Source organism: Carettochelys insculpta, chromosome 2 (assembly GCF_033958435.1).
Source record: "Carettochelys insculpta isolate YL-2023 chromosome 2, ASM3395843v1, whole genome shotgun sequence".
Classification (NCBI taxonomy): Eukaryota; Metazoa; Chordata; order Testudines; family Carettochelyidae; genus Carettochelys; species Carettochelys insculpta.
In genome coordinates this window covers 218,575,891-218,596,904 of record NC_134138.1, presented here as the reverse complement: position 1 = coordinate 218,596,904, position 21,014 = coordinate 218,575,891, and the positions used below count along the sequence as shown (strand labels likewise).

General features: G+C 43.7%; 1 protein-coding gene across 2 annotated transcripts; it reads left to right on the top strand.

Annotated features, from left to right (window-relative positions):
• Positions 1-2,506: 2,506 nt before the first annotated feature.
• GPNMB (glycoprotein nmb) lies at positions 2,507-20,124 on the top strand. Of its 2 annotated transcripts, none has more exons than XM_074986171.1 (8): positions 2,507-2,624; positions 4,027-4,335; positions 6,571-6,630; positions 8,927-9,049; positions 9,627-9,729; positions 13,623-13,828; positions 15,986-16,079; positions 19,141-20,124. In XM_074986171.1, exons 1-8 carry the CDS (start codon positions 2,546-2,548, stop codon positions 19,292-19,294), a joined length of 1,128 nt encoding a protein of 375 aa, XP_074842272.1. In that variant the 5' UTR covers positions 2,507-2,545; the 3' UTR covers positions 19,295-20,124. The 2 variants fall into 2 exon arrangements, with proteins under 2 accessions (XP_074842272.1, XP_074842271.1); XM_074986170.1 differs by having other exon boundaries at positions 8,924-9,049.
• Positions 20,125-21,014: the final 890 nt, after the last annotated feature.

The following is a 21,014-nucleotide window of genomic DNA, read 5'->3' as shown; positions in this document are numbered from 1 at the left end:
CTCTTGAGGCATAGGAGGTAGTGTTCCCTGTAAGCTGTGCACTCAGGAGGCATGCAAATGTAGCCAGCTGATTAACAGAGTGCCAACAGATAGGGTTTATTTCAGCTGGTGGTGCACATTCACCTATTCCTCATCGCATAGAAAAATATTCCACACCTGGGCAGAAAAAAGTCACACATGGATGGAAAAGATTAGGGGGAACACTGGCTCTAGGTAGTTCTTAATTTTTAATTTGGAAAATCTTTGCTCCCCTGAAGCCACTCAGACTAGGATTGTCAGCAAAAGCCTGTCTGCCGTTGCTGTGTTTGGGAAGGCACTGTCAGTGACTTCAGAAGGATTTGAAGGACAGTACTTGTTCTCTCCGGGATGAATTCTCATAGCACCAGAAGCTGTTTTCTCCATTGGTCTCTGTGCTGGCTAGTGCTAGCTGGGGGGTAGGTGTGTTGGAGTGCAGACCAGGGGTGCACTGGACCTTGGAGGATTGTAGGCATGAGGAGCGCTGGAGTCTGGGGATGTACCTCACTTGAACCTCCAATCTTTCTCCCTTCTCCTACCACATCCTCACTTATCTCCGCCCCCGACGCCCCCTGTCCCCTCACCTCACACCACTCTCCCTCTGATTTCTCTACTCCTCTGACTCCTAACACTGGTCTCTGCCCAGGAACCAGTCACATGCCTAATTCATGTCTCCCCCCAGGACGGATTACATTCTCATCAGTATGAAATTGCCACCCCACATGATTCACAAAATGTAGCGCCCTACCGGCATCTGCAGAAAACTTCTGTCTAATGGGGTTGTGATTGGCTTATCCTTTGTTAACTGACAGCAGGGTGAGTTCACCAACCCTCACTCTCTGTTTAATACAAGGAAACGGGTTTTGGGAGCAGCCTGTAACTCTGGGGTTCCTTGGTCAAATGACACCAAATCTGGATCACTAGTGCTACTCTTTGTCACCAGGAAGCAAATTTCCAAGCACTCAGGGTAATATTGAGATTTAGAGCACTTAGAACGGGCGAGCTTTAAAGCTCATTAAATGGTGGAAACTGGCTGGTGTCATTCTATAATTTACCAGGCCAGGTGGTGGTGGAGGGGTGGAATTGTGGGGTCCTTGGTCTTGTACTGCAGGGAGGGGAACCCCCAAGGCTGGAGTCTGCTGCAGGATATCTGAAGAGGGCACGGAGGACCCCGAGGCTGGTGGGGATAAGGGCTGATCTCCACTGGAGCTTGGTGGCAAGGATACCCCACTCAGTGGTGCGAGAGGGGAGAAAGGGCAATGGAAGGGGGAGGGGTGAGGCACTCAGAGGCACCACTTTTTGGCTACGGGTGAGGGGCCAAGAAGGAGACTGGCTGCTGGCACTCACCTGTGCTAGGAGGGGGCCGCCCGGTTTAGTGGAGGGTCCATCAGCTGGAAAAGGAAAAGGTCTGGTCCTCCAAGGCAGAAGCCTGGCAGGGCAGGAGCAGGGCAGGTCACTGTGGAAGAAGGTGAGCCCTAAGATCCTGCAGCAGCCAGCAGGCAAACCCATCAGCCAGAAGAAGGGATGAACAAACAGGTGGAGCAGCTCAAACCCAGGGCTTCAGGAAAACAAAAAGAAATAAATGAGAGAGTGGGGGGATCCCTTGCTGCAGGCATCAGCCTCTCCCTGTCCCCTGAGGTGCATTCCCCGCACCAACTGTGGGGCCTGGGGCAGCTGCCCCACCTCATCCTATGCACAGGATGACTCTGCTCTCATGGCTGTGACTTCCAGTAACAGAATGTGTAATAATTGACCATCCCTGCTATTGACTACACTGTAAATCTCAGGCTCCTAAATTTGACTGGAAAATTATTGCAGGTATGAATCTAATTTAGTTGTATCGAGGTGTTGACGGTTCCTTGGCAAAGGCCTTTTCCTGGATCAGTGGGAGCCGGCATATCTTTCTAATGTTTTTGGCTGCTTTGCTGAAACTCGGAAAACCACCTAATGGCAGAGACCATAGTGACTAGAAAACGTGTTTGAAAAATGCATTTCACACAAATGAAGGATGAGCTTAACATACACACTTTTGATTTAGACCAGTGGTTCCCAACCTGGAGTCCATAGACCCCCTGGGGGTCCATGAGGGTACTGCAGGGGATCCATGCAAACAATAAAAGATAAATAAAAATTATCTTAGAAAGTAAGTTTTAAATAAACCGCAATGTTTCAGTCAATTATTTTTAAATTAAATATCATTCAGTGATGTTACTAATTGCTGCCTGAAGATCTATGCTGGGGTTTCTTTCTTCATTTAATGAAGTGTACATGGTAGCTAGAAGTGGATTTAATGGGGGTCCACAAAGGGATTGGGGGGCGTGACTGGGGGTCTGCATTAGTGAAAAGGTTGGGAACTGCTGATTTAGACAATTTAACAGAAATGCTGCTTCTCGTTATAAAACTTCTCACTGGTTACAAGAGGAACACATGAGTTCATGTCCTGTCCACAGGCCAGTATTTCCAAAAAACTGGAGGCTCTTCAGCACTTGTTTCCATCAACACAACAAATATCACCCTTGGCAAGCAGATAATGGTGGTCTCCGTTTACAGAAGAGGTCATCGAACATATGTTCCAGTTGCAACAGCAAGTGGCTTCTATGTTGTGACAGGTGAGTGCACTCGAATAAACCGCAACTAAATATTTGGCAGTGTTTGTAGTGATTGTACATAAATGCAACTAAATGCTATCTAGGAGAGTGGGGAGAAATGTAAGAAGGAACAGCAACAAGCGACGCTTTTAACTTTCAAGTGAAATCTCTAGTGGGTATCCTGAATAGTACAGAATAATTCTTCTTACTAGACTTGTTAAAAATAGCTGGAAAATGTGTCCTCAAGTATAGCTGTTAATACTACATATCTATCAGTAGGTATGGAAGTGAATTACGCTAGTAATATTTATCCAGAACCCTACAAAGAATATTTATCTATGCTACATCTGAACTGAGTGATCCTGAATAAAATTTAAGATTAATTTCTAACTATTGTTCTTTGTTTGAAATGTTTGAATAAGCAACAGAAATTTGTGCTGTACATAAACTAACATCTCTCATAGAGAATCTGAATCTAAGCTTAAACTTATGGACATTATGCAAATGGGCCTTTATTTTGTCTGTATGTCAAATGCATCTGTATACTACTATTCCAAAGGAAAGAAACTGGAGGGACTTCCTGACCCTTTCTCTGGATGAAATTCATCGCCCTTCTCTGAATGAGACTGGCTAAACTATCCTGGGGATTATTGCCATCCCTTCATCCTGGTTGTCACTTAAGTAAACCACCAACATCAACCCAAATGCAGCCACTGCAGCCATTCAATTATGCAAACTTCTGTGCCACTGGAACAACCTGATCCGTGCACGCTGAGTATGAGACTTGCTAACTGTTCTCAGGCTCCCATTATGTGTGACCTAGACAGTCGCAGACAAAATAATGGCAAAAAAGGCAGAGAGTCACATTCTGAATCCCTTGCTCATGCCAAGTAGCATCTTTCACCACAGGTGGTCCCACTGAAATCCATAGGAGTTTTATCATTGACTTAATTAGTCCCAGGATGAGATCTGATAACGTCCCCCAACCCAAATTCACTGCCTTCCCTTAATGAATTGTGTTTCTAGGGTTTTTCCTCCTCTTTTGTACTGATGTGGGCAGGAGGGGAGGAAATTACAATAGGGCCTTTGGAAACACAATCAATATAATAAAGACACTACTAAAAATCAAATGTTTTGTTTTCTAAAAGCATCAACTTGCACAAAACAGAACAGGGAACCTCTAGATGACTAGGTACAGGGTCTTCAGTCAATGCACGCGTCTCTCTACCTGGTTGAAGTGTTTCATTTTTACTATTAAAAAGTAAGTTAAAGAAGAAACCCATATTAAAGAAATGATCCCTGGCAGTTTAATGTGTTGCAGGCTTATGTCTTACACTGTGACCTCTGCAGTCTGAGGGCTACGAATCCATCTGTTGTTTGCATCCATACACACCTGCTTCACTTTCTTTCATTTTTCCTGCAGACCAGATTCCTTTATATGTGAACCTGTCCCAGAAGAATGACCGCAATGCCTCAGACTCTGTCTTCATCAAGGACTCGCCTATCACGTTTGATGTCAAGATCCATGATCCCAGCCACTACCTTAACAATTCTGCTATCTCCTACAAGTGGAATTATGGCGATGGCAGTGGCTCATATATATCTAACAGCCCTATTTCAATGCACACTTACACTCTGCAGGGAAACTTCAGCGTGAATTTAACTGTCCAGGCTATTATACCTGTACCTTGTCGACCAGCAACACCTACCCCACCACTTCCTACCTCACCCGGTAAGAGTCAGTCAGTCAATAGGAATATTAGAAAGTAAACATGAACAGACCAACATGTTGTTTTTTTTAAATTACATACCTTTAAAAGCTATCCAGTCCTCTAAGTTGGTGCTACAAACACACATGCTTTCTTGCCTTCTTTCAACCCTTGCATTCTGGGTGGAGCATAAGTCATCTACAAGCCTCCTCTACTTCACTCTGTCTTGGGACAAAACTTCTAGCTAAACCCAGGAGTACCCCCGTCGTCGTCCTTCAGTCACATTAGATCTTCTCCATCTTGTCCAAGGTCTTCCTCTTCTGTGTTTTCGTTGTGGGTTCCATTTGAGAGATGATGGACTCTGCTGGATGATGGTTTTGTGAGAGTGTTGCCTAGCCATCCCCACATTCTTCTCTTGATTTGAACATCAAGTGGTTCATGTCCTGCTTTGTTCTCCAGTTCTAGAGGTCTTTGGTCTCTAACACACATGCACTTACTTAAAAATCTGAATCAATAACAGGACACTCATGTAATCCAAAGTTACAGATACAAAGGGATTCTCATTTACACTAAACCAATTTGTGCTACCCTGACGGTGCAAAGGGGCCTTCAAGCCCCTCCATGCTGCCAGAGCAGGACTTTTGGAGTTGTATACATGGGGAATTTGTTCCACACTAAAGTAATATAAATCATAATGGGTGTGTCTACACGGGCAAAAATCTTCAAAATAGCCATGCTAATGGCCATTTTGAAGATTACTAATGAGGTGTTAAATTGAATATTCAGCACCTCATTAGCATTAGGACACTTCCGGCCACGGCGCTTCGAAAGCACCGCTTTCAAAAGCATGCAGCTTGGCGTGGCTACACGGAGCGGGTCCTTTCAAAAGGACCCCGCACCTTTCGAAATCCCCTTATCCCGCTCACTGATCGGAATAAGGGGATTTCGAAAGGTGCAGGTCCTTTCGAAAAGGACCCCATGCAGCCGCACCGAGCCGCGCGCTTTCGAAGCACCGTGGCCGGAAGTGTCCTAATGCTAATGAGGCGCTGAATATGCAATTCAGCGCCTCATTAGTAATCTTCAAAATATAGGTATTTCGAAGATTTGTGCCCGTGTAGACACAGCCTAAGTCTGTTCAAGACTAGCTACTGTGCAACAGCTTATTCTGCAGTAAATACTCCAGTCAATTCCGAGTATGGACAAGTCTTAGTAGTACGAATGAGAATCAAGCTTGGAAGATTTGTGATTGTTAGTTTATCCAAGTCATCACCTGGAGTTCAGTTACTGATTTATAATCTCATTGAAGTTCTATATATGCAAAGTTTTAAAGCTCCAACTTTGACCATTAATAAAGCTACCACCACTGGAGTATAAAGTTGATCTGGTATTTCAAATTTTGAAATGTCAACAGTTTTTTTTTTTCACAAAAATGGAATCAATCAATCATTTTTCAATCAAAAATGGAGGAAAAAAAGTCAACATTTATCACAATTTCCCCCTTATGTTTCATTCGAGTATGGCTCAATAGAGAAACAGCCACGTTAAGAAAAAAAAAATCTGAAACTGTAATTTGCACATTTATTTTGCTATTGATTTGGGAATCTTAGATAAGCATTTTTATCTGCCCATACTTTGCATGTCTAACATCTGTTGCTTAGAGACAGATGACTACACTTAAAACGCTACAGTGGGATACCTGCAGCACTGCAGCTGAGCCTCTGCTGCACTTCAGTACAGACACACCCTACACAGGTGGGAGGCGTTCCCCCATTGACACAGGTAGACCATCTCCCCCAGAGGCAGCAGCTGAGCTGACGGAAGAATGTTGTCGACCTAGCACTGTCCACAAAGGTTGGCTTAACTACGCTGCTAATGGGTGTGGATTTTTCAATACAGGTTAGCTGACCTAGTGTTTTTTTTTAGCGTTGATCAGGGTGTTGGTTGGGGGTGTTTTTCGTGGGAGGCTACTAAATGCTCAGGCCCACAGATAGAGGGAGTAAGGGTGCAATTGCCCAGGGTTCCAGGTGACTTATAAAGGGCCATGATGCCCTCATCTTGCACATGGACCCACAGGTCCCATTGGCCAGGAACTGTGGCCAATTATAAATTACCTGGGCCGGAATTGCCTGCAAATGCTTGTGATTCACACATACGAATCCAGCATTGTGCCAGAAAGAACCTTTGTACCAAATAGAAGTTCATTACATGACTACTGTATTTTTGTCTCTGCTAACTATCACAAAATGATCTTTTTACAGGGACAACAACTCAAACCTCAAACAGTAGCGCAAACACAACTGAGACGACCACTCCAGCTAGTAAGTTTGTATTTCCTCCTGGGTAACCTGCTAGAAACTTATTCTAGAGATTATTTTTCTATAATTCTCACAGCTTGATAAATAACGTCAGGGTCTCATTTGCTCCTGCTAACGTCAGGCAGGTTTCTCACAGCACCTGTCTGAGGAAGGGAGTGCAGCCCTTGTCTGCATGTTCAGCTTGTTCCCCTCTCCTTCTGACACCTCCCCCACCCCCAGGACACAGAACACTGTCCTGCCTTCCCAGCTAGGAAACAGTGGCAAGCCCCCTACATCAAGTCACACCATCCAATCCCAGGGACCTTAAATAAAAGTTTGGTTGGCACAGAGAAGGGACAAGTGTGGAAGGGATGGGCAGAGGCGGCAAAAGGAACACAAACAAAAGCAATCTCATTGATTAAATAACGTACATAAACCAAATGGGGCAGGACTTCTGGCCTGGCTGAGTTGCACTCGTCTCAGGACCAAAGAAGGGAAGGGATGCAAAGATGTCTTCGTGCCACTTTTGTGGCTCCTTGATCCTGGTGCTGGCCCTCAGTGCGTCTTAGGTCAGCCTCCCCATTTGCCCTTGGCCTGAAGGAGCTGTTCTGTCAGCCATGTCTTTCATAAATGACTCTCTAGTCAAGCCCTCCCTGTTCTCTTCCCCCAGATGAGCTCTTCACTTCAGTGGCTAGGAAAGAAATGGCTTAGAACTTCTCTGACTCTATATAACAGAGTGAATCCCACCCGCATTTAAAGGGAATCTCTAGGAAGCTTTTTAATGCAGCTTTTTGAGCCCCTTTTAACCATTGGAGCAGGGTAAAGAGGTTGTAGCAGTGATTCTGGCCTAGCTATTGGCTTGTTCAGATTGGAACAAAAATTAAAAGAGATGCTTATAGAAATCGCACTAGTTAGGCTTATTTAGTATTTGTTAGCCAGACTAATCACTGTGCTGAATGGAGCTGTGTAAGCTTTATGCTTAGGTTCCCCATATGCTCACGGAAGATTAAAACCTGACAAAGCTGCACATTGTCAGCTCTAACTGCCTATGCCTTTTCTTTGCAAGTTTGTGTGTGTTGCCCTAGAAAGGTCTCTGACCCCTTTCTTTGGATATAACCATTAGTTGGTTGGTTGTTTTCAATTCGGCTCGGAAGAGAATGGTTCATAATCATGCAAATAGAGAGAGCCCCATTTTCTGGATAACTGATACCAAATATCCCTTAATGACCCAGTTAACTTAGGGCTCAGTCCACTATATACTGAAGTCAGTGGGAACCTTTCAGTTGATTTTGATGGGTGGACCAGGGCTTTAATGAATACAACATTTTGAACTCAATAAGCGGATCTAACTCATATCACGGAGCAAGGCACAGTTGTATATACAGTAGACCCCCGACTTACATGGAGGTTGCATTCTGCATAACTTAAATTTCGCATAACTCGGGGAGCCAGGAAACTGACCAGGACAGCAGCACTGGTCAGTTTCCCTGCTCCTGTCAGTGGTGGCAGTCGAGAGCCAGGCTGCCGCCATTGACCGGGTGGCAGACTGACTCTCGTTGCCCTGACAGGAGCAGGTCAGTTTCCCATCTCCCCGAGTGGCAGGCAGTCCAGAGACAGGCTCCAGCTCTCCACCACTCAGAGTCATGCTAACCCGGGATACGCGCTACTCGAGTGCTTGTATCTCAGGGTTCTACTGTACAAATATTCAAACAGTGTAAACAATAGTAGCATGAAATGACACATCTCATTGATAAGTGCAATGTAAAACCTGCCTTGTACACAACACAAGACAGACCAAGACAGTGGAAGGCTTATATGTACTGTCATGCTATATCTGGAATGGGTCTGATCACATAGTGAAATTATTGGTTGCAGAAGGATGGAACAGATACAATTAACAGTAATAGAGGTAAAAAGAGAGAGAAGGATGTCTAATTCATTCTGTGCAGTTGAGTTCCATTTTTAATCACCTGTGAGCTGGGACTTACATTCCTTTCCCCACCTCATGGGCTGAATGTGCTACTTCTGTTGCTCCTACCAGCCTAGGGATCTGAAATCCAAATTACTCCCCTTGCACAGCTCTGCAGGACACTGTGGCAATCAGGTTCTACTTACGCTTTGCCAGCTTTGAAATAACCACATCACCTATTTAGCAAAAGGCCAGGAAACCTAATTCTTTATATAATTTGACTTCCCCTCATTGGTGGGGTGAAAGAAATTAATCCACTTAACCATTGTCTTCATAATATAGGCTGTGCAAAGTACCTTCTAAGCAGTGTCACTGACAGTATCTTTTTCTTTCCCCCACTCAATCCAGCAGTAACTACCAAATCACCTTCTGATCTGGACACTCCCACCAGTGCGGATATAATGGAAGGCACTCCTGATGAAGGCTGCCATATTTACAGATATGGACATTATAAGTCTACTATTTCCATTGTAGGTAAGTGCCTAAATCAATAAGAAAATAGGAAAATTTGGTTGAGATGGTATTGAAAGCATACAGGTTGCTTTGCTTATACAGTTTACCTGCTATCTATTACCTAAACACCACAAAAAGGAACAATAAGGACCTATTCTGCAGATTTAGGTGTAGTTTCATAGTTTACAGTTAGCTGACTAACACTGTTTCTCTCTTTTCTTTTCTTTTTTTTAATAACCTGATCTATCCAGTTGATAAACTCAACTGATAGGGGACAGTGGAGGACTGGAACAAGTTTGTCACAAATTACAGTGGAGGCAACAGTTCAGTACAGGGCGCAGGATTATATGCATTGTAACATATTTAAATTTCCAAGAGCGTTTGAGGGATGTTTTCGGATGAGTTCAAGTATAGTACACAGACCAGACCTGAGCTGACCATTAACAAACCACTTAGTCTATTGAGTTTTAAATGTGTAGTCTTCAAGTCCAATCAGGATAATTCAAACACAGATCTATCATTCTAACTGGACTGGTTTTGCTGTATCATGTCATTGCCAGAGTAACCTAACAGAATGATGGGCTCTTTCCTCCCTTAGAGGGAATCCTTCAGGTGAACATTATTCAGATGACAAGTGTCCAACCGACAATGGCTCAAGCTGAAAACTCCCTGGTTGATTTTGTTGTTACTTGTCAAGGGAGGTAAGACTATTGACTAATTTTGCTCTTTAAATAATTAGGTACTTGGAATATATTACTAGACTGTTACATTCATATGCAGCTGCATGAATAATAGTTCGTAACTTTTATGTTTCTAGCTGTTGACTGAAATTAAGATAATAAAAGTCTCATTTGTGAGTTTTATATCAGGAGAAATTGTTGCCAGATTCTTTGGCTTCAGATCCAAATGACAGGCATAACCAAAAATAATAGAGCTAGTTGGTGGGCAGAAGCAATTCTCTGTTTTCCAGACAAAGATGGAAGACTTCAGTACTCGCACAAAAAAGGGAAGCTGCTTGCTCAAATGAGGAGGAAGTTTTCTAGCCAAAAGTTTTTTGACATTTGCAATAAAAACTTGTGTCCAGGGAATTCGCTGGATGCAAAGAACATTCCATTAATATTCCTAGCCACTGGAAAGAATATGGATCTTAGATGCTCATAAGTCTTGGCAACATAACTGGGAAATAATCACTTTGGCTATGGCGACGCTGTGTAGCTAAACACCATGCTTGAAACAGCAGCGCTGTTTTGAGCACATCAAAACAAAAAGCAGTCAAGTAGCACTTTAAAGACTAGCAAAATAATTTATTAGGTGAGCTTTCGTGGGAAAGCTCTGATCCAACTGACAGAGACCAAAAACTACAAGATCTTTACCAAATATTCATAAATATGAATTACCCACCAGAAGAAATAAAAAAAAAAAAAAATCGACAGGGCCAGACGACTACCCAGAGACCAGCTACTCCAAGATCGGCCCAAAAACGCCAAGAACAGATCACCACTGGTCATCACCTACAGCCCCCAACTCAAACCACTGCAACATAAGAACGTAAGAATGGCCATACTGGGTCAGACCAAAGGTCCATCCAGCCCAGTATCCCGTCTGCTGACAGTGGCCAATGCCAGGTGCCCCAGAGAAGGAGAACAGAAGACAATGATTTATCTCCTGCCATCCATCTCCTGCCCTTGTACTGAAGGCTAGGGCACCATACTTTACCCCTGGCTAATAGCCATTTATGGACCTAACCTGCAAAAATTTATCGAGCTCTTTTTTTTAAACCCTAATAGAGTCCTGGCTTTCACAGCCTCCTCCGGCAAGGAGTTCCACAGGTTGACTGTGCACTGTGTGAAGAAAAATTTCCTTTTATTAGTTTTGAACCTACTACCCATCAATTTCATTTGGTGTCCCCTAGTTCTTGTATTATGGGAAAAGGTAAATAATTTTTCTATATTCACTTTCTCCACACCATTCATGATTTTTTATACCTCTATCATATCGCCCCTCAATCGCCTCTTTTCCAGACTGAAAAGTCCCAGTCTCTCTAGCCTCTCCCCATATGGGACCCGTTCCAAACCCCAAATAATCTTAGTTGCCCTTTTCTGAACCTTTTCTAATGCCAATTAGAAATTATTAAAGACAAATTATTAAAGACCTACAACCTATCCTTAATCAGGATGCCACACTCCCAGAAGGCCCTGGGTGACAGGCCTATTCTCTCCTACAGACAACCTCCCACCCTGATGAGGATCCTCACAAACAGCCACAGTCTATACCCTAGGAATACGAGTCCTGAAACCTTTCCTTGCAACAAATCCTGCTGCCAGCTTTGTCCACGTATCTTCTCTAGAAATACCATCACTGGACCTAACCAGGTTACTCACAGAATCACAGGCACTTTCTCATGCTCCTCTACTAACATCATATACGCCATCATGTGCCAACAATGCCCAGATGCTTTGTATATTGGACAGACTTCTAACTCCCAAAGACAAAGGGTTAATGGGCACAAAACAGACATCAAAACACTCTAGATCCACAAACCAGTTAGTCAACATTTTAATGGAATGGGGCATTCTGTTAACGACTTAAAAGTATGAGTGTTACTGAAAAAAGTTTTCACACCGCTATTCAAAGAGAAACAGCTGAGCTGGCTTTTATATTCAAATTCAGCACATTAACACGTGGTTTGAACTGGGATGCGAATTTTCTGAGTCACTGTAGGGGCTCGTCTGCATACTTGACTTAATCTAATTTTTGACTTCCCCCCCACCACCTCTCCACTCTGATTTGCTCACCTTGATCATTTTTTTTCTGATTTGTCCTCCTTGATTACTGTTTTTGCTTCTCTGTGTCTTAAATATTGAGTCTGTTCTGGTACAGTTATGGTCTGAAGAAATGGGGCTGTCCCACAAAAGCTCACCCTATAAATTATTTTGCTAGTCTTTAAAGTGAGGCTTGACTGCTTTTTGTTTTGATAGTGTATAGACTAGCACAGCTCCCTCTTTGTTTTGAGCACAGTGTTCCATTTTTGTCACCCCTGTTGTGAGAAGAGTTGTGAAAACTTTGAAATAGACACATATTTCAAATTTCAGTGCTCTGTAAATGGCACTGAGTTTGCAATGTTAACTCAAAATAATTTACATTACACAAATTGTGTAAGTTATTTCAAGTTATGGCTACAGTATAGCCATAGAAAATAATCCTAAAACTAACAAAGTATTCCTGCCATATATACACTCATCCCTCGCTATACGAGCACAATTGGTTCCCAGCTTTCTGCTCATAGGTGAAAACTCATGAGGGACACTAAATTACCATTAAATACATGTAAAAGTCTCTGATTGGTTCCTACTGCTCTCAACTTGGCGAAGAAGTGCCAGCAGGTGGTGCTGCTTTTGAAAGGTAAGTGAACCTTGGGTTTGGGGGTTGGGGAGGGTTAAAGGCTTGGGGCAGTTTGCAGCCATGAGCGTGAGGGACAGTTAAAACCTGGTGGCAGATTGGATCTGGGGGGAGAAGTGGGGACAGGCGGACAAGGGGAATTCAGGCTGCTGCAGGCTGAGTCCACAGGGTAGGTGTGGGGGGGTTAAGGCTGAGGCAGTTTGGTTCTGCGGGGCCAGTGTTGAGTTAAGGCTGTGGCAGTTTGAGGTCTGTGGGACTGATGAGGGGTGGGGGGAAGGTCAGGCTGTGGTGGTTTAGGTGTGCAGGCCAGCAGAGAGAGAGGGAGAGAGAGAGAGAGAGAGGCTGCAGCAGTTTGGGTCTGTGGGGCTGGCAGGGAAGGTCAGGCTGCGGCAGGTTGGAGCCGGGGACAGGGTGAGGCTCATATTAGCAGGGGGAGTTCACTCGTCCAGTGAACAAAGGTACATATGTGTCCCTCATTTAAGCAAGTACTCATAAGTAAGTACTCGTTTAACGAGGGATGAGTGTAATAGTACATTTAAGGATCTTCAAAGGGTTTACATTGTACGCTTGGTGAATTGCACTGAAATTAATAGAATTTTTTTTATCAACTGATTGGGGGCAGGTGATTCTGTGCTTTGAGAAATGAGTTTAATTGCTGGTGACTTTATATCAACTGAATCTAAATGACATCAAACATAGTTGTGAAATACTTGCAGAAGTGAAGTGAGGAAAATGGAGAGTTAGATGCAAAGCAGTTAATGTAGTGGAAGATTAAGGCTGTTGGGCTGGTTTTATATTGGTCTAAACACTGGCTCTCAAACTGCGGGTTGGGACCAAAATGGGGTCCCCAAGGCTGGATTAGACTGAAGCCTGTGCCCCACCACCCAAGGCTGATGCTGAAGACCTTGTGCTTCAGCTTTGATCCCAGCTGGCTGCGGTGGTGGAGCTTGGGTTTGCCCTCTACCCCGAGGGAGGCAAGGCTCAGGCCTCATTCCCTCCCTCCCCCAGGGGTCATGTAACTTTTGTTGTCAGAAAGGGGCTGTGGTGCGGTGAAGTTTGAGGACTGAGCTAACATCACGGATTCAAACAGACTTGCAGTGGCATAAAACTGGTCTCACAGAGGAGAACCAGGCTCAAGGAGTCTAAGAATTGAATCAGTAGTAACAGTCATTCGTTTTTCTTACACTTTCCCCAGTCTTCCTACAGATGCCTGTACAATAGTCTCTGACCCCACATGCCAGGTGTCACACAGTGTAGTGTGTGACCCCGTTGAAGTAACCAATGAGTGCTTACTGACCATAAGAACAGCCTTCAATGAGTCGGGAACCTACTGTGTAAACATTACACTAGTTGATGACACAAGCCAAGCCCTCGCAAGTGCCCTGATATCTGTAAATGGAGGTGAGTCCAAATGAAACAGATATTGCACATCTGTGAATAGCTTTTTCTCCTGGCTCTTTCACAGGGAAACTGGGGGGAGGTGTTTATTATTTCCTTGATACTGCAGCCAGGCCTCACCTGAGACTGGGCCCCACTGAATGAGAAGAGAGTCTCTGCCCCCCAGAGAGTTTCTAGCCTAAATGGAAAAGAGAGACAAAGGATATGAGGAAAGAACAGAGGCACAGATAAGGAAAGTGACTTACCTAAGGTTCCCCAGCAGGTCAGTAGTAAAATCAGGATTAGTCTATTAAAGACTATTGAACTAAGGTATTTATATGTCTTACAATCTCCACTGGTTTTCTCCTCACAATGGCCTGTGAGGTAGACCAGTGCCATAACGCCATTTCACAGATGGAAGGCTGAGATACAGACAGGCTGAGTACCTTATCCAAGGGGACATAGGGAAGTCCAGAGGAGGAGGGCGGGCAGGAAATTGTAACCTGGCTTCCTGAGTCCTAGGTTAATGTCCCAGCCACTAAACTACATTGACTCCCCAGTGACTTCAATATTGGTTGGCCAATTTACATAATCTGAGGAAGGGGCCTTCACTGTTCATTCAGATCTTATTGAGTTTGGGCTTAATCTGGTGAATCATAGCAGCTGAGGGAACTCTGGCTCAGATTTTAAAAGGCATTTGGGTGCACAAAGATACAAATGGCACCTACTAGGACTTTCATAAGCACTGGCACCTAACTCGCATTAATTTCAATAGGAGCGAGAGGCCTGGGTACTTCTGAAAATCTCACTAGGTGCCTATCTTCATCTATCTCCTTTTGAAAATCTGGCACTCAGTGCTTTATAGGACTGTGCCTTGTCTAAATTGATGTGGATTATGGCACAACTGTACAAAAGTCCAGTTATTTGTGTTTAAACTACTGTTAGATAGGATGTAGTTCCAAAATGTGTACGTGCCCCTTCCATGCGTAATGCTTTCCAGTCCAGTCTGAGTACATGTGAGTCACACAGGAATGTACATCCCCACTGTCTCAACAAGGATGACTATGTAAACTAGCATTGCTGGCAAGCTTATCCAAATATTTATACAGTATTAACAGATGCAAGATGGTATGGCTTACATCTATTATATCAGCGGTTTACAATAATTTAAGATCTTGATTTGCATCTTTGCATAGGAATTATGGATTAATAAATTTAAATCCAAATCAACATATATACATACCTAGTTTACTCTGCTGAAAACATAATTGTAAATGGGATAAGCAAGAGCTTGACTCAGCAGGAGTAAATTCACTGGATAGATTGAAGTGAAGTCTCTGGACTGGAATTAAAATGTTTAATTACAGAAAATAAAAATAATATGAAGCAGTATTAATTTGTTCAGTTTCTCCTGTGACCACATCTGTTGGGGGTTAGGACTGGATCCAAGTACAATGGTCTCTGAATTTGAGGCCAGTCTGAAAGATGGACTGGACATTTGGTTGCAGAGCAACAGGAAATCACAGGCTGGGTCCAGTGGTCATTTTCAAGCTGTCAAGATTGCAAAGGCAGAACACTCACCCTCTTGGAAATGCACCACAACACCAACAACAACCACTCAATCTACAGACATTCAGTCCTCTCAGGAGGAAATGCTGTCCAGCCCTGGGTTGGAGACGGGACCCTCTAGAACACATGGTGGGGGCAAATGAAAAGATGCTAGCAAAATTCCATTGTTTCTTCTCTGTCAACCTCCCTGTTCAATGGCATACCACTTATTCTCCGCATTATAAGAAGATTAAGTACTTTATATTCTTAATTAAAACAGTCCCTTCATAATGTAATAATTGAGCAAGTCGCAAAGTAACTCCAAATTGTGTGGATGCCAGCTAGCTTCCACTGTAAGGTCATGTGCATGTTACAGTCTGCAACAGGTGTATTTCATATATAAACATACAAGGTTCTTTTCATCTTCACATTTAGCATAACGCAGTTGACATCAAAGATGAATTTGATCCGCTGGTCCATGACTGCTGCTGAATCCTATTTTTTAGCATAACGGGAGTATTAAATGTACTGCACCCTCCATAGTCAAACAGCAGAAAGAATGTTGCTGCTGGAAAATTGTACGTCACTGTATAAAACACGAGGCTAATATTTTAAATAAACTTGTTATTCAAGCTCCAGGGTCATCTTCACGGCCAGTGGAAGGTTTCTTCATTGCCTCAGGTTTCTTGGTGGTGTTTTTCAGCATTGTGGCTCTCCTTCTTTACAGGTAAGTTGCTGGTTCCAACAGTTACGAAGTAGATCAGGGCACTGACAGGAAATGATTCCATGAATATTCAGAGGGATACGAAATAGAATTTACTTTGGCCGGGTTGCATCCTTTTTGGATTTGCTTTCCACAAATATGTCAGCAAATGAGTTTGCTGGCTGGAATGCTCATAAAGCCAGCAAATGGTGAGTGAATATTAAAGAATATAATGGAAAAACAAATCTTGACTTCATAAGTCCTACTGGAAGCATGAGTCTAAAATTTTTGCTCATCCAATCAGAGCACAGAAATAATACCAGGTGACTTCTACGTTCAGTAAAAACTACTCAACAGAGCTTAAGTTTCAGAATTCGATTCCTCATAAAAATGTGCACGAATGATCTGCAGACTCAGAACTATTTATCAAAATTATTAATCAGATAACTTTTTAACTAATAAATACACTTGAGAAAATAGTAAAGGGCTTGCAGACCATTCACAAATAGAAACATTTATATTGCACTAGCAGACCTTAACCTATCAGGACCCCACTGTGCTAGGCATTGTACAAACATATAGTGAATGACATTCCCTGCCCCAGAGAGCTTAACAGTCCAAAAAATAGGCTACATTCATCATATAATCGACATAACTCTGGCTAAGAGTATTAAAGAAGAACTAGATAAGTTTTTGGAGGGTAGGTCCATCAATGGCTGTTACTTGTGGGGGGGTAGGGATGCTGTCCCTAAACCCCATCTGTCAGAAGATGGGAATGAGCCACAGAGGATGGATCATTTGACTATCTGTTTTGTTCATTCCTTCTGGGACACTTGGCACTGACCACTGTCGGAAGACAGGATACTGGGCTAGATGGATTTTTGGTCTGCCTGAGTGTGGCCATTCTTATGTCAGTATTCCCAGTCCTAATTACTGAGTATCCTGATTCTTTGGGCTTACATTTTATTATTATCTGCATGCATTTGCCCTGTCGCTTATTATCACATGGTTCATTTTCATTCGCTGTGAGTGCAGAACCCTGCTGCAGTAACAGTGACTAGGTTTAAACATGGCTGTTACAAGCAGGTTTCTAGTATGGTGTCTTTGATTCTTTATGAACAGAGATGTTTTGATCTGTGAACTGTACTAGGCGCAGATAATAAAACTTATACCAGGAGTAGTGGAAGTGCTCTAAATGTGGTGGGGGGCCCACAGACGCTTGATTTGTGACCACAACCTTCACACTGCACTGTCTCCACAGGCCCTGGCCTCCACTGCCTCTTTTCCACAAGACCTGTACCACTCCTTCCCCCGCGGCCCTGCCTTTTCTCCGCTGCTTCCCTCAAGGCTCCACCTCCTGTGCTGCCTCTTCTCTCAAAGTCTTCACCCCTGCTCCGTCCTTTCCACCCCCACTTCCCATAGCTCACCACACAACTGAGAAAAAGTGCTGGACCCCGTTCCAGCCACCTATTCTCATAGACTCTGGCCACACAAGCCCCCTCCTTTCGGAAGGGGCATGGTAATGAGGTATTTCAGCAGATGCTAATGAGGCACTGCCGTGAATATGCAGAGCCTCATTAGCAAACTGGCAGTCACATGCGATTTGAAATTACTGGTTTCAAAATGCATGCCGCCCATGTAGCCAGGGGCCTTTTGAAAGGACCCTGGATTTTGAGAGCTCCTTCTTCCTAAAACCAAATGGAAAGAAGGGGCTTTTGAAATCAGGGGGTCCTTTCACCAGGCCGTCGGCTACAGGGGCGGCATGTGCTTCAAAAGCAGCATTTTCGAATTGTGCGCGGCTGCCATTGTGCTAATGAGGCACTGCATATTCACGGCAGCGCCTCGTTAGCATCTGCCGAAATCCCTCATTACCATGCCCCTTCCGAAAGGAGGGGGCTAGTGAGGCCACAGCCATAGTAAGGGAGTAACTGAGTGCATGGATTGGCTACAGTCGTCACAGTGGCCAGGGAAATTAGGCTAGAACCTTGTCAGAATGAAACATGTTTACACAGAATCACAGCTAGCACAACTTTGCGTCCATAGTGAGCTGGGCCCCAGAAAGAATTAATGTGTTTAGCCCCCAAATCAATGGTGCTGTAACTAGGTGTGCAGTAGTCACAGAGGGGTAGCCATATTAGTTTGTATCGTCACAAAACAAAAAAACAGTCATGTAGCACTTTAAGACTCACAAAATAATTGATTAGGTGATGAGCGTCTCCAGAGCCGAAGAAGTGAGTCCACCTCACGAAAGCTCATCACCCAATCAATTATTTTGTGAGTCTTTAAAATGCCCCAGGACTGCTGGTTTAAGTGTGCGCTAGCGCCCTCTGGCTTGACGCTGCCCCCCCCACACACACACATTTGTTCAATGGCTTTCAGGGCCACCTCACTATAAAAATTGTTCCAATGCCACTGCCCCAGAACACAATGGAGGAAGGCAGGTGTACAATAACTTCCCTTTTCCAGTAAAACACAGACCTGTGTCCATAACTCAGAATTCTCTCTGGAGTGCTATTTTATTTTACTTCCTAACCTTTCTAGGCCTGGTAACTCTCACAAGATCATTCAGGAATAGTCACTACTGACTTGTGGAAGAGGATTAAGAAGATCATAGTTGCCAACTCCTCCTAGCCAAGGGGTGAACAACGCCCTTTTTGGGCCCTGTCCCCTTCCCTCAACTCCTTGCCTTGCGTGACCTCTTACTGCTCCTGCCCACCCCCCCCACCTGCCAATCTTCCCCACTTCTTCTTCCAGTCCCTCCCTCAGGTGTGCCCCATCCCTGCTCCTTCCGCCCTCTCTCAGAACCTTCTGAACAGCTGCCTTGTGGCCAACAGGAGGCTCTGGGAGGCGCAGGAGTTAATCAGCAGGGCCACTGGCAGGCAAGAGGCACTGGGGGAGAAAGGGCAGGAGCTGGGAAGCAAGTGGCTGCTGATCACCCACTAATTTTTCTTGGTGGGTGCTCCAGCCCCAGAGCACATCTGGACTTGGCGCCTATGCTTGGTATCCCTATTTGGATCGCACATATTCATAGTGCCATGTTAGATGTGCACCATTTCAGTAACTAACATTACAATGTTCTTTGCAGGAGATACAAAGAGTACAAGCCTATTGAAAGACATGCAGAACAAGAGGTAAACAGGGAGGGACTGAGCGTTTACTTCAACACTGTCAAGGCTGTTCTCTTCCCTGGCAACAATGAGAGAGATCCTCTGCTGAAAAGCAAACCAGGAATTGTTTAAATCTCTGATAGTGGCATGTATATATGGGGCTTATGTCTTAACTGTACTTCAGTGGATGATTATTTAGTATGAGTAAAAGGTTTAGGATAAACACAGCCAGATGGGTTGGTACATTTTGTAGTTCAGTTTATTTAGAAATGCAAAATGGGCTCTTTTCATTAATGGAGTTGTGATTACTCACTGTCCTTGCTTACAATCTGGGTTGCACAATATTGAACGATAAGCCCCTCTAGACTGGGCATGATTATGCAATTCACTAAGGTTAATATGACTTTTGGGAGAAGGGAACAGGCACTTTTCATCTCCTCAATGGTTAGATCTTCAATAAGAATTGCAGCAGTCCAGTGTTCTAGTTAGTTCACTGTCCTTCTAAGTGCATCTCTCAGCCTTGGGCTTTCTGAGACTGAAAGAAATAGCGAATAGTCACAAGGGCCAACTATCAGTTATTTTATGAAACTAAATCACTGAGAGCAGGACAACCAGTGAGAAAGAAGCTCAGTCTAGCTGGACCTGCCTAAACCAACTACTAAAAGTTCCATTTAAAATTCTTAGTGTAGTTGCTGCTCCTACAGTAGTAGCTGTTGTTTCTACCAATTTTGTGACATTTGAACTAGCACTGCCCTCAGCAACAGTGTGTCCTATACATGTCAGGAAGAGCTGCTGTGTTCAGGGGGCAGACAAAGATGAGATCCTCCCAGCAAAGTGGTGGTAACAAGAAATATTATAATAAATAAATAATATTGCATCTGATGAAGTTGGTCTTTGCTCATGACAGGTTATGCTCCAAAACATTTGTTAGTCTCGAAGGTGCCAGAGGACTTCTTGTTGTCTCTGAGAAATATTATATCAGTCAACTATCAGTAAAAGAGATTTCAAAGGGCCTCTTTTTCTTTTTTTTCAGTTTCATCTTGCATTCTATAACCAACTTTCTAATTTCTGCTCGCTCCTCCTGTTCCTCTTTCTTTGAATATTTAAATAAATGAAAACCCCAAGCAGGGTAAGGCAATGTTCTCCAGTTTCTACTCGTCCGCTAGGCAGTTTAGAAACTGCCAACTTCTAGAAGGGTGATGTTCCTGATGCTCTGTTATCTTTTAACTACGTCTCACTTTGATTCTTCCTCAGTCCTCACATGATCTAGTAAAATCTGGCCTTTTAGCCCCTCACTCTTCTCATTCCATGTCATGGGGTTTAGCTTGGGCCGCAAGTCTCTGCTTATCTCTTAGCAATCAAAATACACTGCAGAAGACTGGAGCATAGAGGGATATTAAAAAAAAAGGAAAGTGTCCTATCTGTGGAGAGGAAGGGCTTTTGAGAAGGTTCAGTCGTTGCTGAGTGACAAGACAGCAGTGCTCTATCAAAGCTCTGTATGCTGAATATAATAATTTAATATAGAAAAAAACTAACTTTTAGTTTGAATGGTGGATAATTTCACTTACCCCATTTCTTAACACCAGTCACCAAAGACCTATTCGCTCCAATTTCAACTGTGAAAAATTCTGGCTTCTCCTTTATTCTTGCTAATCTGGAACATCCCTAATACATCATTCCTCTCTCAGCCTCTGAAGGATGAGCTCAACATAATCATATTTGGCTGTTTTCCTGGTAGCTGTTGCCTAAGGCCCTAAAACATGGCCTACCTTCCACTGTACACATTGATTCATAATTTGAGAATATCAATAATTGCACAAGCACTTCTGGGGTTTGCATTTAGCTTAGAATA

Coding starts and splice junctions, on each gene's coding strand:
- GPNMB (XM_074986170.1), top strand. CDS start 2,546: ATGGTGGTCTCCGTTTACAGAAGAGGTCATCGAACATATGTTCCAGTT. Junction 6,631..8,923: donor TGAGACGACCACTCCAGCTA/GTAAGTTTGTAT, acceptor CACTCAATCCAG/CAGTAACTACCAAATCACCT. Junction 13,829..15,985: donor CCTGATATCTGTAAATGGAG/GTGAGTCCAAAT, acceptor TTGTTATTCAAG/CTCCAGGGTCATCTTCACGG.